Source organism: Mus caroli, unplaced genomic scaffold, assembly GCF_978045245.1.
Source record: "Mus caroli unplaced genomic scaffold, Mus_caroli_1 scaffold_14, whole genome shotgun sequence".
NCBI lineage: Eukaryota > Metazoa > Chordata > Mammalia > Rodentia > Muridae > Mus > Mus caroli.
Genome location: NW_028227269.1, coordinates 35,459,445 through 35,479,628, shown reverse-complemented (window position 1 = coordinate 35,479,628; position 20,184 = coordinate 35,459,445). Strand labels below are relative to the sequence as shown.

Genomic DNA, 20,184 nt, shown 5'->3' with positions numbered 1-20,184 from the left:
CTCCACCTGACCTCTAAACTCCCTGGGGTCTCCAGTCTCTTGAGGGTTAGGCTCATTATCTCTGATTGAACACAGAGCTGGGAGTCTTCTGTTGTATACATGTTGAGGTCCTCATATCAGCTGCTGTATGTTGCCAGTTTGGTGACCTAGTGTTTGATAGATCTCAGGGGTCCAGATAAGTTGAGCCCTGGGAGGTCCCAAGGCTGAACACTATTACTGAGGCTATGGAATGCTCACAAAAAGGGACCTAGCATATGGGCACTCCAGAAGACCAAACAAGCAGCTGAAAGAGTGAGATGCAGATCTTTGCATCCAACAAATGGACAGAAGCTTCTGACCCCTGTGGTTGAAATAGGGAAAGGCAGAAAGAAAATAAGGAGGAGGGAGACCGTGTAGGGGGATACTTTTCTTAAAGAACAAAGTTAGACTACTCTCCTGTCCTTAAAAACTAGTCCAAACGAAGCCTCTGACTCACATGTACAGTAATATCCCCAGGAAAAAACTATCTCCAAAACTTTAAAATATAGTTTCTTCATAATGTTCCCTTTTGGTCACTGTCTACTCTTGGTCTTTGAAGGTGCTCTACTTTGCAATAAATACTACCCATCTTCTCTGCTGAACCTTGTGTATCTTGTCTGACTTCCTAAAATGGAGTTCACAAGAGCTGAAAACTGAAGGCAGGCCAGAGCAAGATCCTTATAACAATGGCCTTCAATAACGGAAGGGAAAAAGGGTATCTCAAAGTTATATCTAGGTAAGATGAGTAGAGAATGAAAGCCCAACCATTTCCTTGAACATTACTGTATGGAAAACACAGGTTGACACAAAAAAAGTCTGGAAATCCCCAGCTGAAGTCAACTAAAAGAAGCCTACACCACTAGTACAGGTAAGGGGCACTTCCAGATTGTCTGAGTAAGGCCTATGGCTATTGTAATACTACTATATACTCTTAAATAGAGAGGTACAATACTCATGGGTAAAACATTAAGATACTGATGAGATATACAACATGAAAGTTACAATAATATATAAAATTTTCATTATAATTAATAAACTTAAGCACACTATTCAAAAGATAGAGAGGCTATAAATAGAATTATAACCAGAGTCCTAGGCCAGAATGAAAATGTGGAGATTAAAACATATCAGCAGACACTTGCCTAATTCTCTGAAGTCAGCAAATAAAAATAATGCTGAAAAGATCAGAAAGGGTTTTAATATTTATTTGGGAAATACAGGAATTACACATTATAGTCTATCCTGCATGTCTGAGAAGAACCTTAGTTACATAGAGGAAGAATTGTGTTGGGAGTAAAGGTTATGCACAATTAAATACCAACAATATGGCTAGTCATTACATCAATTCTGATGTTGCATTGTAGCCTCAAACACTCTTCATATTGTCCTGGGACCATCTGCTTCTCATCAGATAATTGTTACTTCTGCCCTAGTTTGGGAGAGCATTCAACATAGGGGATGTGTCTGAGAAACTATTTTTTCCCTAGAACCCTCTGTGAAGTCAGGTTTAGAACAATGAGTTGAGACTTTAAAGTGCTTTCCCAAGGCTGCAGAACATAGCATCTTAAGAGTCTGAGATAAAAACACTCTTACTCTTATTTACTCTTACCTTTGTGCTTTCAGCCTTGAGAACTGAGATAGATTATGTAGTACCAAATTTTAGAGACTTAGGGTTGATTAATATACAGAGGCAATCAGGAGTCTAGAAGGCATAGGAAGTAAAAATATCATCCTTTTATGCTAGTTAGTTGTCTATGCTGTTATTTGAAGATATACTTAAAGTATATGTTAGTTATTTGAAGATATACTTAAAGACTGGAGTCTTTTGACAAAAGCAGTTCCTGACAGAGTCTTAAATAATTGTGATGTTATTAGTTCCGTAAATAAATGACAGATGACATTAATGCAAATTCAGGAAAAATCATGGATGGAGAGTGGCTCTCAAACTAAGAGTACCTCCTATTCTTGCAATTGAGTTACACATTGGGTGGCTCACAACTGACTGTAACTCCAGTTCTAGGGAGCTAAGCACCTTCTCACCTCCAGGAGTGCATAGACACATATGGTGCCATGCAGAGAAGCATGAATACACACATATGACATAATTTTTTAAAGTCATAATGAGAAAAATCATCCCTAACAGAAAAGGGGAAAGAGAATGAGAGTTACACAGAGAAACAGGATTCCAAGAGGCCTAGGCTGTGAGTAGATGCCTATAACTTGTTCGAGCTCATACAGTCTACTGTAGCTTCTTACCAAAGTGATAAGTCAAGAAAAAAACATCAAACACAACTAAAGGACAAAAAGTTTTCTTCTACATTGTTCCTGAAAATACTCTAATAGAGAATTTGAAACAAATTTCACAAACTACACCAAAACCCTTGCTACGAATTACAGTAATCACTAAAGTGAAATAAATATGTGAATGAATATAAGTAAGCAATGAAAGAGTTTGTGAAAACAAAAGTCTCATAGATAATCAACTTCTTTTTAATAAAGTGAAGACCATCTATCTTAGTCAGGGTTTCTATTCCTGCACAAACATCATGACCAAGAAGCAAGTTGGGGAGGAAAGGATTTATTTGACTTACACTTCCATACTGGTGTTCATCACCAAGTTCATCACCTTCACCAATGGCCTTCTATGGCCTCTCACAGTGCCAAGCCTCAGCTGCTCTGTGTGACCCCTTCATGCCTTCAAAACCAGTACCACCTGGGTGACTCTTACACATTACCGAGTCCAGCCACAGCACAAGGTACAACCTTGGCTATCTCTGGAACACAGCCTCTGTGCTTTCAGAAAACACTTCCCAGAAGATGTCACCTCAATAATGCTGGTCTCTTCTTAATCACCACTAATTTCTTAGCTCCAGCTAACTAGCATCAATAGTCCCAGTAATGCAAAGTTTTTGCTTTACTAGTTCTGGTATCTTGCTAATTACAGATGATTCTTCAGCCCCAGCTAACCAAAACCACAGAATCTTCACAACCAAAGTAACAATAGACCTGAAAAGAGTCTTTAATTTCCCCCCTGAAATTTCACAAGCCAGGCCTCCATCTTCTGCACTGTTTTCAACATTATCTTCCAAGCTCCTACACAACATCTGACAGAGCTCTTAACAACGAATGGATCTTCTATCCCAAAGTTCCAAAGTCCTTCCACAGTCTTCCCCAAACATGGTCAGGTTGTCACAGGAATACCCCACTATGCTGGTACCAATTTATCTTAGTCAGGGTTTCTATTCCTGCACAAACATCATGACCAAGAAGCAAGTTGGGGAGGAAAGGGTTTATTTGACTTACACTTCCATACTGGTGTTCATCACCAAGGGAGTTAGGACTGGAACTCAAGCAGGTCAGGAAGCAGGAGCTGATGCAGAAGCCATGGAGGGATGTTCCTTACTGGCTTTCTCAGCCTGCTATCTTATAGAACCCAACACTACCATCCCAGAGATGGTCTCACCCACAAGGGGCCTTTCCCCCTTGATCACTAATTGAGAAAATGCCTTACAGTTGCATCTCATGGAGGCATTTCCTCAACTGAAGCTCCTTTCTCTGTGATAACTCCAGCTGTGTCAAGTTGACACAAAACTAGCCAGTATACCATCCAATAGATAAAACGGTTGGAGTGAGTATATGTTTTTATAAGGCACAGGATTCACTGCAGAGAGCAATGGATCTTGATCCAAATCACATGCCATATGCCTAAATGATGCATATTTAACAATATAAACTGAAATATAAAGGTTAATCCTCCAAAATTTCTAAAGGAAATCTAGGAAGAACATGTTTCAGGGTTTGTGGTAGGGAAAGAATAAAAACACACAACTGACATAATACCAAAAACCCGAGCCAAAAACATCAAGCAGAATTAACATTCTACAAAGGTTTCAGTTTAATATTACAAAAGTCTTTGAATCATAATTCCAAACTTCAACATCAAAGCATTAAATTAATCCTATGTAGCTTTCCACTTTTCAAGCATGGTAACAGATTATGAGATAATCTAGATTAATGCAGGTTATTAACACTATCTCATGCTGGATAAGCTAAAATCCAATACCACTAATGACTAAGGAATGGAAATTTATAGCGTTGAATGATGTCTATATAAAAATGTGCCTGTTCTGCATTTGCAGAAAAAGAGCATATCAAGTTTGTGTTGCCAACAACTGAGATCCATGAAAAGTAAACAAATCATTAGACATTAAAAACTTAGCAACAGCTCAGTGTTGTGTAAGTACCCTTAATCCTAGCACTCTGAGAGCAGTGGCAGGTGGATCTCTGTGAGTTCTAATCCACACTGGTCTATATGGTGAATTACAGGACAAGTAAGGTTATGTAGCGAGACCTAGTCACTTCCACCTCAAGAATCCTACACACATACACACACACACACACACACACACACAGAAACATACAGAGAGAGAGAGAGAGAGAGAGCAGAGTGTCAAAGCAAGCCAAAGTTTTGTAGCTTTCAAAAAAATAAAAAAGATAGGACTAAGATACTTCTGTTTCTTTGGTAAAAGAATTCACAGTAAAAATATTAAGTTTGTTTAGACTTAATCCTTGGCTTATATATGTTCTATCAAATGTTTTGTGTTCTTTATTCTTTTCTCACATCTTCAGATTAAGGACTTGAAAGAAGCTAAATGTTTCTTTTTAAAAAAAAAAAAATCAGTGTCACTTTAACTTTCCCTTCTGTAAGATCCAAACTTTAGGGATGGTAGAGAAGAAAACTTCTGTTTATGAATGCACCAAGCCATGCCAAGCCATGTGGGCAATACAGTAATGCCTGCAGCTCATACAATGTCTTTTAATAGAGTCACTTCCATGATGCGGGTTATTAGAGTGTGCAAGAAGCTTTGAGGGCTAACAGAATTTTAGTCATACTGTGCAGTTTGATAGAACTATTAAGGTTTTACCTTTACTGTGTGTGGTAACATTTAAAACCACTTAATTAGATATTTTTGTGATTGTGTGTGTGTGTCCCAGAGCTCATGTGGAGTTCTGAAGACAACTTGCTGAAGTTCTCTCCTTCTACAATGAGGGTGTTGGTGATTGTACTGGCTGGTTTTATGTGTCAACTTGACATAAGCTGGAGTTATCACAGAGAAAAGAGCTTCATTTAAGGAAATGCCTCCTTGAGATCCAGCTTTGGGGCATTTTCTCAATTAGTGATCAAGGGTGGGAGGGTCCATAGTGGGTGGTGCCATCCCTGGGCTGGTAGTCCTGGGTTCTATAAGAAAGCAAGCTGTGCAAGCCAGGGGAAGCAAGCCAGTAAGGAACATCCCTCCATGGCCTCTGCATCAGCTCCTGCTTCCTGACCTGCTTGAGTTCCAGTCCTGACTTCTTTGGTGATGAACAGCAACAGGGAAGTGTAAGCCGAATAAACCCTTTCCTCCCTTGCTTCTTGGTCATGGTGAATGATCATTTTACTGGGTTATTGGATTTAGTTTGTGAGGAATTTATTGAGTATTTTTGCATCAATATTAATAAGGTAAATTGATCTGAAGTTCTCTTTCTTTGTTGGGTCTTTGTGTGGTTTTGATATCAGCTTAGCTGTGGCTTCATATAATGAGTTAGGTAGTGTTCCTTCTGTTTCTATTTTGTGGAATAGTTTGAAGAGTATTGGTATTAGGTCCTCTAACCCAGAACTGCTGCTGTCTAAAGGAAATACAGGGACAAAGAGTGGAGCAGAGACTGAAGGAAAGACCATCCAGAGACCGCCCCACCTGGGGATCCATCCCATATACAGCCACTAAACCCTGACACTATTGCTCATGCCAAGAAGTGTTTGGTGACATGAGCCTGATATATTTGTCTCCTGAGAGGCTCTGCCAGAGACTTACCAATACAGATGAGGATGCTTGCAGCCAACAAGCAGACTGAGCACAGGAACCCCAGTGGAGGAGTTAGCGGAAGGACTGAAGGAGGTTAAGAGGTTTGCAACCCCATTGGAAGAACAACATTATCAACCATCCAGACCCCTCAGAGCTCCCAGAGACTAAGCCACATGGAATACATATGGAGGAACACTTGGTTCCAACTTCATATATAGCAGAGGATGACCTTATCTGGCATCAGTAGGAGGGAAGGCCCTTGACCTGTGAAGGCTCAATGTACCAGTATAGGGGAAAACTAAGTCAGTAAGACAGGGGTGAGGGTGGGAGGAGTACCCTCATAGAAGAAGGGTTGAAAAGGGGATGAGATAGGGGGTGTTTGAAGGGAAACCAGGAAGGGGGATAACATTTGAAGTGTAAATAAATAAAATAAATAATAAAAAATTTAAAAAGGAAATATATTCTTTTAAATTAAATCTTTGTGGGAGATAGATTGTCCAGTGACTAAGAGTACTCATTATTTTGTAGAGGACTACATACCTACACACATGCACACACATACACATAAAATTAAATACATAAATATTTAAATACTAGAAAGTTAGATCTTCCCCTACCAGATGTCTATTTGATTTCTCTGTCTCTAGAAACCATCACCACCACCAGCAGCCTTTTGAGTTTCCTCCAGAATAATTCCCTTGTAAACAAATGAAAGTCTGCTGTCTGTAATTTCACAGATACAGACATTTTCAAAAATAAATTTATAGCTTATAATATAACTCGAAAATTCAAACAATAAGTTTATAAAATGGGGGCTTGCCTCTCATGCAATTCATGCAAGGTTACTATATTTGTCAAAGTTCCTGCAGAAATATGAAGTACAAAAGGTGTAACAGATTCTGGCACACTGCTACTCAACTGGAAAGGCAAGCAGATGGCGGAACTGATCTCGAAATGAAGTAATTCCCCACTGTTTTTGTCTGCACTTTTCTTCTGAGAGGGCACATGAGTCTTTGTTTAAGGATTTCTTGGTGAGACAGGAAAGGGCAGAAGTTCCTTAGGCAAGAATGTTGTCCTAACTAATGCCTGACCTGACACAAGGCATAACCTTGGGCAGAGACCCTGTAAAAATGCTATTCTCCTTTAACCCCTCCACGTAAATCAGCAGAACACTTCCCTTTCCTGATTTAAACAAATTTGGTCTTTGACCTCTAGAGCTAGAACTGGCCTCAACTCTTTCAGATGGTTATAATATGAGCTTTTGATGTATGTCAAGTATCACAAAACAAATAGTGTTTCATGACAGATCATCAAATAATACATATATGTCCTAAGTCAAGATAGCCTTGTCTCTATCCCAAGAATGGTGTCAGTATGAAATACTGCAGATAATATGATGTTTCTCTGGGCCAAGATTCGGCATCTGGTGCAGCTTGTGCCTACTGATATTATTGCACAGCACTGCACCACCTATCCAAGTGCTCACTCTGAGAATTTCATAAAGATGACAATAAATACAAATACTTATAAGATTTCTTCTATGTATGTAGCAATTTTTGGATGTCTATGATATTTCTATATTTAACAATAAAATGAAGACAAATAGTTCATAAGCCAAGTGATTGCTTAATGTAAATATCCAAGCTGAACATCTGAAAATCTCTAGAAGGCCTGAGAAGTTCTATATTCAGTTTTCCTGAGATAACAAAATAAAACCATAACAATATATTGAAGAAATTGAAACGAAACACAAACATTCTACTTCCAAGTTAGATAAGTACCAACATTTTTTTCTTAATTTCTGAAAAATGTTAGATGTCTTTTCTAGTAATCTTCACACACACACACACACACACACACACACACACACACACACACTTTAAATTGAATTGGATTTCAACATCTCTGGTTTAGTAATGTTTAACGAACTGTAACTCTGGGAGATATTGTAGCAAATATAGTATTAAAATGTTTTGGTACTTAATAGTTCAAAAATTGTTTTCTTTAATTGGGACCAACTGACTTCATTGCATCTTATAAACTTTGCAATATATATTAAGAATAAAAGGAATAAAAATGAACAGATGTTTCTCCTTAAAAAGGCAACTAAGAGTTTTCTTACACAATAAATCAGCTGCAAGGACATTTCTAGGACATTGCTTGAGGCTGTTTTGATATAAAGTTTTTAGCACACACACACACATATACACTCACTCATACTTACCTCTGTGTGGATCCAAAATTGGTAGAGGAGATTGAATTGAATATGAACAGCAAACACTGAAGGGGGTATGAAAAGGGCCAGGGGACAGTAGAAAACCTTTAAAAGAAAGAAACAATCTACATCACATTATAATCATAGGTTCTCTATATTAATGGTCCTTCTTCCACAAACATAATTTTCCATATGTTATATTTTGTTATATTAATTTTTTCCATAGTGATATGTTTGCAAATACTAGTCTTCTATTTGGCATTTAACATTTTTAATTAAAATATCACATGCTGTGTGTTTTTTCCTTTCTAGATATGTTTCCTGGAAGTAAAGTGGTTGCTTATAATGCACAAGTACTTTATTGAAGCAAAATGTAAAGTACATGCCTTTGTGCCTTGACCATTCCCAAATGCTCAATTATTGCCTGGTTTCCTCAATAATAAAATGCAATTATAACAAAAGCCAGTACATGACATATTGAAAGAATTGAAGACTTTCCATTTTAATTTGTATATGAGTGATTAAAAGTAAAATATCTCTTAAATTTTTATCCAAGTTATTGAGGTAGGAAGTGCAATGTGAGAAGAGTGAAAATAGTCACAGGGGTCGAGATCTTCTGAGGATTGAAATATCCTTGCCTTAGAAAACCAACTTTTTCTTAAACCTCAGAACTGCTTAGAATTAACTAATAAGTGTGATTTGCTGTGGTCTCCTAACAGCTTGTTCCTGTGAGCACTTTCATGTGGTCAAAACTGTTTCTTTGAAAGAAAATAAAAAACAACCAAATCAGTCAGTATCCAAAGAATCTCACTTCTGCTTTACATTTCTGATCTTATTTAATCCATGTTTCTAAAAATATTTTTAAAATATTTTTTTTCTGAAAGCTACAATTTAATTGCTGAATTATTATAATGTCTTTGTCTTTGATCAGGCAAATAATCACTTGAAGGATATTTAATAATGGGTGTGCACTGAAAGTTAGGCATTAAACTCTCATTTATGTTCTGAATTTAAGTCAACTAAAGCAAATAGTTTTATATTTTAGTGACAAGCAGAATCCATTTTATAATTTATAATAGGTTTAGAAGCAATGGATCAAATTAGTAAGCAATAAAAGAAATTAGGTTTGTTATTCAATCATGGTCTCACCACAAACTATTTGTAAAGAACAAAATTGTTAGAAATATAGATGTCCATTTAGTTCTAAACGTTCGGTAGTAGTGTATGATATAAAGTAGTATATGGTAAAATGCCTTAATAAAAAGAATAGGAAGTGACTTATTTTGAATGTTCAATAAATAGCATTTTTGTAAAAAACAGTGTCTGACAGATTAGTATTCAGTGTACATTACAATTACGAAAACTGTAGAGAAAATAATCTTATGACAGTGACAGCTATTGTAGAAAGGGTGGTTCTATTGCTATGCTCAACCTGGGCTTCTTCCAGCAAAGGACCTTTGAGATCCCTCCATGTTCACATGAAGCAAAGCCCATCAGTTTGTAGACTACAGTTTTTGATGAGTTTTCCACGGGATTAGACCTCCTTTAAAAAGTGCCAGATGACTCTTTCCATAAATTTTAATTCAGTTTTTCCTCTCTCTGGGCAATGATCTGAGCACCTGTGTGCATAGCATACACCCTGTCCTATGCTAGAAGTGGCAGTCTTGCTGTTTGGGACACTGTTTTTGTTGTTTGTTTGTTTGCTTCCTATGTAGCTCAGACCAATCTAGAAGTATTAATGTAACTAACTTTACCTCAAAGTGCTAGGATTCCAGCTATGCATTACTTTGCTAAGCTAAAACACTCTCTCTCTCTCTCTCTCTCTCTCTCTCTCTCTCTCTCTCTCTCTCTCTCTCTCTAAGATTTAAAAGAAAGCTTGGGTACTAACTTGCATTAACAGAATAATCATTCTTTTTGATTAACACACTGTTGCAAAGGAAACTAATTATATGAAAAAGGGCCCAATCCTCTTGATTGAAAGTGAATCTGTAAGTGTGGTCTAGGAATGAGAATCCTTTATTTCCTCTTTCTTCCTGTCTGCCCTCTTTTATCTCTCTTGTTTTGTTGTTACTGTTTTGCATATAAATTTGCATTTGTGAGCCAAAGGGACAAATGCTTTTCCTCAGTGGAGTGCTAGACTTAAACCTCCAGCTCACTTATCTCCCAGCTCCAAACTTGCTGTCAATTTAACTGCTCATTCTATTATAAATCCTTAAACATAATTAATGGCTTGGCAAAAAAAAAAAAAAATCCCTTCCTCTTCATACTTTGTTAGTGCCTGGGACAGCAGGGGAATTGTGCTTATTTACAAAATAACTACATTTCTACCTAGCATTCACACCAATACCACTCTGATAATACCACAGGGCTCCTTAACTGTAAATAACAGTTTACATTATGTTGACTATTCTATGAGATAATTAATGTATAACAGGACCACTATAGAACTATACACATGAAGAAATGATGAGGATAAGACAAGGCACAGTCTCAGTCCAGCAGAGAAAAGTCAGTGTAGTTTGTCCTGCTGGAAGCCAGTAGAAAGACAGTGGTTGGGTGGTGGCATCTTGAAGCAATAAACAAATGGTGCATGCAGGGATAATAAGTATTGTGACATTGCTGCACTTGTTGAAAGTAGTGTTGTAAAAGCCTAGACTGTGGGAGGCTTGGACAGATCTCAGAGAGACCAGGAGGCAGAGTGCAGATGTAACAGAGGAGTATGATCTAGGAGGAACATGCATTTCCTAAAGAAATAATGGATTTATCAGTCTTTCATGTGTCTGTATCTTGGTATAGAAAAAATGTAGAATGGATAAAGAAAAAAGTTAAATGCTAAATGAGTGATGATAGTATTTTAAAATCATTTTAAGGAAGTTGTAAAGAAATTTTAATCCAACAACTGTGGCTACTCTGGCAAGGGATCACATATAAAGATCTTCTAGATCTGTGTGGAATACACACACCCAACCTTAGTACACACCTTTAAACCCAAACAATGAAGTAAGGTTGATTTGTAAAAGGAAGCAGCCATCTTTGAAGGTGACATCCAATTGAGGCACAAAGTGACAAATCCGAGAAAGATTTGACAGAGATAGAATACACGAAATCTTTAGAGAACAGAAAGAAAAAAGGCTCCTAAGAGCAGCCTAGAGTGAGTCAGGGATGGAGAGCAGTTGACTGAGTGTAGTTCAATTGAGTTCAGCCAGTATAGTGGAGTTCAGCCAGTTTAGTTCAGTTCCAATCAGATCACTTGAGTCAGTGCAGTAGAGTTGAGTTCATTTGTAAGTTCAATGCAGGTCAGCTGAGACAGTTGAAGCCAGAGAATAAGAAGGATCCACGGTTAGAACAAATTGCCAGAGTTCCTTTGAGGCCAAACAGAGCAATTCAGTCAAAAGCCAAGAGAAGCCAGATTGAATCAGTCAGCTTGGAGAGGATTTTGTGTTGGATTGAACCAGCCAGTCAGAGATCAGAAAGAGCTAGAAAGGGTGATCTTCTATTCAGTAGTAAGTCTCTAAGATGAAAATCACATCTGGAGAATTAGTTACTTTTACAAGTTTTTTCAGAAAGTAACATGTAATGTCCACTTTTAAATATGTCCAAGAGAGAAAATGAGAAGAGTAATGTGGTAAAATTAAGGATTAAACAAGAGATGACTATTATCTTAAAGGTAGAAAGAGATGATATGTTCAACTCTGACATGACTTAATTGAAGATGTGAATAGGAGTAGAAAGAGAAATCAACAAAAACTTGAAATTTCTCTACCATCTTTCCAAAGATGACCATGCATGAGGTATTAACTAGTAACCAGAGCTGGAAGGGATTAAAATTCTAGAAAGGTTTCCCAAAGACAAAGAAGAAAAACCAAAGAGGGTTCAAGTTCGTCTTAGGGCTTATTGAGCACATAGAGGGATTTCTATGTCTAGAAGCCCAGGTCAGAGTAGGGGATCACAGACAGCATAGCCTGCTGCAGGACTACCGGCTAACAGCACCTGGTGGTGGGTGTGCAGAGTGTGGATAGAGAGATGACTTTTTCATGCCCCAAGGATTTCAGTGTGGACTAAAATGGTGCATGCAAGCAGTTTTGCCAATCATGGAAAAGAAGCAACTGAGGTAGGTGCATACAGGGAGACCTGAGAGAAAAATCAGGGTTTGGGGGACAATTAACTACTAGTAAACTGCTAAGCCAGATGGCAAAACTTTGAGTGTATACATACTTTATCATTTATTACTATTATTTTTTATTTTTTGGTAGTTTTCCTTCATGTATATCTGTGCATAATGTATGTACAGTGCCCAGTGTAGCCTTAGCCAATACCCTGGAAGCCAGAAAGGGACCATAGGTCTTTTGGAACTCCAGGTGGTTGTAGGCTGGCATGAGGTTGCCAGGAATTGAATCCCAGTCATCTAGAAGAGCCATCAGTGCTGTTAACCTTGATGAGTCTTGTTAGCTCCTAGTATAATTAATTTAAAAGACATAAAGAAGAAAACAAAGCCTTCAGGACCTAAGGTTTCTGAGTAGTTTAGTTTCTTTGTTTCTTTCTTTCTTTCTTTCTTTCTTTCTTTCTTTCTTTCTTTCTTTCTTTCTTTCGTTCGTTCGTTCGTTCGTTCGTTCTTTCTTTCTTTCTTTCTGACATCTTTAAATCTAGAAGTCTTTTGACATCTTTAAATCTAGAAGAACTTTTATAGTACTACCTATACAAAAAGCTTGTTTTTCTTTTCCTTCAGTACACACTAGAAATTGTTGAGTCAAGTAGTATGTCCACATTAAGTCCATGATAACAGAAAAGAGCCAAATCCTTCATAACAAATACAGAGCACTAATATTTATATTTAAAAATATACATGCTGCCAGTGAGATATTTCATACCAGTAACCCCAGCAAAAAGAATACTGTGGTGGCCAGATGAATGGTGATTTAAAGGCCATCCTTAGCTGTCTCATAAAATACATCTTTTGTTTTGGTTTGGTTTTTTGTTTTTTTTTCTTTTTTTTTAATTAGGTATTTTCCTCACTTACATAAAATACATCTTATGTTTTTGAGAAGTATTTAGGAAAGTAACAAGAGCTCAATGCTCTAAATTATAGTCTAGGCCTGCCTCTCTGTTTCCATGTCTACGTGCCTGTGCATTTTTCCCTTATACATCCCACCTTCTCAGGCACACTACAGTTTAGATATCATCATACTATCATAGGTTGAGTGGTAACCTCCCCAAAAGAACATGTAATGCTCTAGCATTTAAAACCCCACCATGTGAGTTTTTTTCTGAAAGTAGCATAAATCCAGAAACAATCAAGTAAACATGAATTAAAAATAGTGGGACCAATTCAATAGAAGTAGTGTTCTCACAAATTGGATTCACGCGCCAAAGGCATGCAGGAAAGCTGGATAAAGAAAAGGTAGGGGAGGCTCTGTCTAACCATAAAGAGTGTAGCTGCTGTCAGCTAACAACCAGGAGCTCGGTTAGAAATGGGTTCCAGGACTTTCAGGAGAGAAAGTCCTGGGTCAGCTGATTTTACACTGGCAGCTTCAAGAATTGTAAGGAAATCCATTCCATTCTAAGTCACCACTCTCTGATACTTTATCAAATTCCTCAGGAAATTAAATGTTTTTTCCCTGTTGAACATAACTTGTTCTTCCCTCTCTAAAACTGTGTTTTCCCCACAATTCTGTGCTTTCCCATGTATTTTACCTTCATATAACATTCCATTTACAACCTTGTCTTTGGCTAATTTTTGATATTCTCACAAGTTCAGAAGAGCCATTACTTCCTCCATGAAGTCTTCTGTGACTCAGCAATATTGACGGTAATCTAACAATTTGTAACAGGAGCTAATTATTTGTTGGAGTATCTCCTAATAAAAGAAACCACCTAGAAATGCAAGATTGCTTTAGTGAACTACTTCACTCCCAGCCTCTTCCATCACATCAGGAAATGCTAGAGAATGATATTTATGGAAACCTGAGGTGAGAACACTTCCACAGAAGTGACCTGACAACCTATGATTGTATAATTTAGCCTCTTGTGTAATTCTCAACAGCAACATTCAACCTCCTTTCTCAGCTTCTCATTCACTGGGAGAGCAGGAAGGGACTAACAGATTGCTAGGAGGAGTAATGTAAATTCAGCGGAGTAGGTTACTTTTAAAACAAATTTCCAAAATGGCTTGGCAAGCTACAGCCTTCCACTTCCTGGATGCATCATATACTTGAAACTCAGAAATAGAGGAGTCAAGAAAGAAAGAAAGAAAGAAAGAAAGGAAGAAAGGAAGAAAGGAAGAAAGGAAAGAAAACAGCCTCCTTTATTTGGCATCTTAGAATATTTGTTGATGGTAGTAAAGGATGTCTTTGTGTGTTCAGACGAGATTCAGAGTGTAGTTTTGTCTCTATAATTCATAGGAGTCCAAAAATGCTTTCCTTCTGTAGCCAGAACTCATTTTAGACTGTGATTCCCCGGGTTCATTCAAAGATATTACATCCAAAATTCTTAGCTTCTTGTATCTTTATTTCTTGATATTCATATATCTCCAACTCCAGCAACTGGAAAAATAGTTCTTGTTTATGGCTTGTCAAACCATTTTTGAAATTTGTTTATGTGCATTGATAGAAAGTATGACATAATAAAAACATCCTGCACTATTGCACACAATACAACAAACCCAATAATATTCATGAGAAATGAACTTGAGATGTCTCCAAACATTTCTCATTCACTATTTTGGGTGACCTTGAATTATCCATGTACAAAAGCAGAGAAAATATTAAGAGCTGTTTTTCATTCTCACTACCACCAAGACTTAAGCACTGATTGGTTCAAAATATCAACTGAAGTAGACCAGAGGCTTAGATTTCTTTTGTGTGTGTGTGTGTGTGTGTGTACATATACACATACATAATCCTATACATGCATATCATATAATTATACACATACACATGAATGTGCATATACACTTGCATATACATATATGTGTATATAATATGTTTGTGTATTTTTTCTATTTCTGAAAGATATTGAATATTGCTTACTATTATCAGAAATTATACAAATATTTTATTCTTATTTACCTACTTTATACTGTACATTAGAATAGTTCAGTAAGTATATTTCTTTTGTTCAATAATTTAGTGTGAAAAAAAGCCCTTTCCTCCTACAAGTTGTCTTTAATTGTAGTGTTTATCATAGCAACAACACAAAACTAGAATAGCCCATGACTAGGTTGGGGTTAAATTTTGGGGGATGAAGTCTTTTGGGGTAAAAATGTATTTTTGTTATATTTTACTAAATGTGAAGCTACCAACATGGTATCACTACTGATGATATATTTGATATGAGATCATGGTAGCCTATTCTCATCATTCTAAAACTATTCTTTTTCCATACTCCTCTAGTACCTGAATGAGATGAACAGCTGATTAAATTCTGTTTCAGGGCCCAGTATTTTGAATTCTTGAATGGGCAAGCTTACAGTGGCAAATATTATGACATAAAGGCTCTTCCTCAAGAATGGTACTGAAAGAAATGTGAGGGAGCCCATTTATAAATACTATCTATCAGGGGATAGTAAGAGTATGTCATAGTTAAAGCAGAGAGCAAGAATTTTGCTAGCAATATCTCAGTTTGACCTGTGACAATAGACTGATCATTTTTTATATACTAAACTAGCTGCTTGTACTAATATGCACTACTTTCAAAGTCCTTCATTTTATACTCTAGATTATAGCTCTATACAGATTTATATATGTAGCATATGTAGTATATACCATATTTTTATTATAACACTCTCCAAACATTTTTATCTTTGAGAACTCATACTTGTTCTCTCTCTCTCTCTCTCTCTCTCTCTCTCTCTCTCTCTCTCTCTCTCTCTCTCTCTCTCTCTCTCTCTCTCTCTCTCTCCAAAATCTTTTTAATTTTCTTCTGATTCATTTATTTGCTTATTTTGCAACAGGGTCTTGCTGTGTATCCCTTGCTAACTTAGTAAACTTAGTATCTACTATACAGGCCTAATTTGGCCTCATTCTCCCAAGTTTTGTGACTGTAGGTATATGTGTTATGACTGGATTTCTCTTCACTTTTTGAGCACATGTACAGTTATATAATAAATGTAAAACTGTAGCTCCTTCATGTATCATCTATTATGGAGTTAGAAAAAGATGGCTAGACCAGGCAGCTCAGGCATTTAGTCCTATAATGCAGTAGGCAGAGTCAGGCTGATCTCTCTGAGTTCAAGGCTGACCTCATCTACACAAGTTCCAGGCCAGCCTGAGGTACAAAGATAGACAATGTAAGGAAGTGATCATTCTGATATTATTACGGATTATGAGATATCCATGCTATTGTTAGAAAATGTTTGGTATATGTACTAGAAATGCATTAATATGTATAATGCAAGATTAAAGAGATATAAAAATTATAGAAATGTATTGTAAATAAAATGACACTCAGTTTAATAGTATTCTATAAATTGTAGTTCTTTTGTGTAGGTAATGTGAGGCTTAAAATTGACTTTGAAATACAAATAGCATGCTTATAAATTCTAGAAAATGGAATTATTATCTTTAATTGCTTCATATGACAGCTCTGCAATTTCAATTTTCATGATAATATGAAAGAAATACTCTCTGAGCTTAATTTTGCTCTTCATTTCACACACCAATTTTCTTTTCAAAGACATGACCCATTTATTATTTGTCCTAAAATATGGGGTTGCCTTGGTAACTTTCAAATTATAGGCTTTATATAACTGCTGATGAGGTATCTCACAGATGATACAAGGAAAAGAAAATAATTTGAAATTAGGCTTTGATTTCAATATATTAAATATATTTCAGAATATTCAATATATTGAAGAAGGAACCTAGAAGTGCTAGTCACAAATGGAGGCTGCCTTAGACCCTTACCTTTCTTTCTCCAATGTATCTCTTCTACATCAACCCTCTCCAAACAAATAACAATTTATGAGATAGTGCTGTGAGTTATTTCCAAATTCATCACACTTTTTTGTCTGTGACAGAGTAGTATAAGATGTTTGATTTTGAAAACAGATAAGTATGAAACTTAGTTTGTTTGGATTTACACTCTTTTTTAACTTTATACATATGGATAATTTTGATTTATATTATTTTATTGGAAATGATTAAAGCAGTACAGCAGAACTAAACTTCAGAGACAATGGATGTCATTAACTTAGGTGTCATCAGTTTATTATAAAATGGAGGCATGGTTTTTATTTAGGTAATGAGCTAGTTCAGAATGTCATTGGATTGGGCAGTTTCCTGGGACACCATTTCAGCAAGGATTTCAGTCCACATACTTTCCAAAATTGTCACTATTTCTAAATGAGAAATAATCCTCATCACTTAGAACTACTTCGGTGCCTCCACCTTCTGAGGGACAAACTTTGTTAAGAGATGAACTATCTCCATCCTTTCCTTTCATGTTTGACCACAGACCACATGTTCCTTGAGTATTTTTTTCTGGAAGCATGCTTCTACCTTGAAGTTACAGTTTCAGTTCCATGCTTTTTCACCAATGCCCTGTCAAGGAGCTGAAGAAACCGTCTAAAGCTTGTCCTCCACGACACACCCTCGGTCAGCTGGGTGTTTGCACTCCAGCCACCACTGTATGCACTGATTTAATGGCAGGGATGACATAAACAGAATAAAAATTGAGAATAGAGCAAACTGGGGTCAAATATCTGGATTGGCATCTTAATCTAGAATTGTTTGATGAGATATGGCAAAGTGGGTTTTTCCTGAAACTCCTTTAATATATTTCTTAAAAATTAGTTCATATATAAAATATGTTTCTTCAGACTGAGAAATATGATGCTCTTACAGCTTTTTTTAATTTTGACAATATCTCAGGCACTTCATTCATTAATTGCATGGATGTCCTTGGTCAACTTCAAATATGCCTACCCTCCTTGTTTATACTCCTATGTGCTTCCATGGTTTCCTTATTCAGTAAAGCCATTCCCCTTAGTTTAAAAAGATAAATTTTAACAGAGATGCAGAAATAATGTGATGTAAAAGCTTGAAAATTGGTGATATTTTTCTAACAAACCCACAAACAACAAGAGTTTAGTACAGCATATTAGAGAAGATATTCCCTGGAACCTTGGTGGTGACACTGCTCTGGAAGCCTCCAGATCTCTGAGACTATACACCTTGTTGTTGTTTTAAGATGCTCAGTTTGTAGCATTTAATAGAATAGAGACATGTTTTAACATAGGGGTCTTCAGTATGTTAGTGCTAGGGAACATTTCTTTTAAGTTTGTTCTATTAACCATATCATCACAGACTTACAGGTCTGCTTTACCCATTCTACCTTTTGGTTTAGTACCCAAACAAGCATATTTTCTTTTAAATATGTTAAAAGGCACCCAGTTAAGAACTTGAATTTTACCATACTTACCAACTATGATCTTACCTCATTGACCTTCAGTTTCCTAATAACATTTGGCACAACAAACTATGAGCTTATTAACAAAGATCGAATGTGATAATAACTGAAGAATGATTCTTAATGGTGATGAAGAATCATGAATACAAAATTCAAGTGTACAGGGACCAGGCTGGATAAGCTATTCTTTACCTTCCTTTATATCTCAACATTGTAAATGCAGACTCAATCCTATCATCTTAAAATTAGAGCTACTATAGTTTCTATATACTGTGTTTTCTATGAACACATCTCTCACCTGTAGAGTACTTAAATGATATGAGGTCACAACAAGGAAATACAGAAACAAAACTAATGTCCAAAAATAAGCTCATGTAGTTCACAGCTTTAGATATTGCAAATGCAGACAGTATTGCACAGCAATGGTGAGGGTATCCTTCTGTCAGTGGCACCTCATGGTAGATTTCAATAGCATGCATGTCTGTGGTATTTAGGTTTCACCTCCTTAAATACAGAGCCAGAGAAAATAACTGAGGTCCAAAAATCCTTCCATGGACACATCTCCAACTGATATAATGACTTTCCACTAGGCCAGACCACAAAAGGTGCCAGTCTCCTAAATACTATTGGGAATCTTGTGGACCATGCCTATAACTTATGAAGTTTTTCCCAGATTTTTGAGAAATGTAAGTTTTTCTAATTAAAATATTATATGTATAAAGTATTTCTGTCTGAATGTAGTTGAACTGAAACCTATTGTATATATGTCTGCCTCCTGGTTGAGATTAGGTAAAAAAGAATATATAAATATTAATGGATAGGTACTTTCTCAGGTTGCTGTCTAGAGTGTTTTCTTGAGTGTTTCATATCAAACAAAATTTTACTTCTGGAAAGAGTGTCTGTTTCCTATGTGTCTGGTTTTAGAAAGGAGAAGGAGTCACTTAAGCACACATCTTCTAGTAGTTTACCAGGAGAAAACAGAAAGACTGTTTACAAAATTTACAAAACAAATGATACTTTCACATTTCTTCAATTTCCCACAACTTACCCAGGAACTATACTGCTGCAAGACAGACTGTCTCAGTGCTGTGGATAAGTTATAGTCTTCAGAACTGTGGTGTGCTTGGTGTGCTGCCCAGAAAATATTAATCTCTGCAAAACACATAATTTACAACAAGCAATGAGAATGAGAACAGAGCAGCTTCCATTCAGTCATGTGCTTTGCTCTGCTGAGAGCAGATGAGATGTCTGGAGCATCTCTCTGAAAAGGCTAGCTATCAGAACAATCGCTAAAAGAAGGCTCCTTGAAGCACTTTTGGAACTAGACCATATACAAATTATGAATACATATGAAATGAAACCTAACCAGTAAATACTCACACTGTATGCGACACAATTACATGCCACCAATGAAATGAAATGACTTCCAAAATGTATGCTTTGCCAACATTTACAATATGACAGATCATAAAAGCTAACTTGTGGTGTTGTAACAACATAGTCAAAGGACAGTGATGAGTTTTCAGTATGTGATAACACAATTCTAATTAAAGAAGAATTCTCCAGCGGGGAAAATTGGTGTATAATGAAATACTCCACCATCCTATTTCTTGATAGGAAAAGCTGCTGGAATAAGCAAACCATGACAATATTTGATGTTGATCTTTAAAAATAGACTTTTTAAAAAATCAAATGACACACTAG

At 36.5% G+C, this 20,184-nt stretch overlaps 1 protein-coding gene across 1 annotated transcript in view; it reads right to left on the bottom strand.

The window, feature by feature from the left end:
* Positions 1 to 20,184, bottom strand: part of Agmo (alkylglycerol monooxygenase) — a 366,048-nt gene that overhangs the window by 229,010 nt on the left and 116,854 nt on the right. The window contains exons 4-5 of the mRNA XM_021178991.3: positions 19,529 to 19,632; positions 8,086 to 8,181 (exon numbers count right to left, since the gene is read on the bottom strand). Of these exons, the coding sequence (XP_021034650.1) occupies positions 8,086 to 8,181; positions 19,529 to 19,632 (200 nt within the window). The remainder of the gene's footprint in view (positions 1 to 8,085; positions 8,182 to 19,528; positions 19,633 to 20,184) is intronic.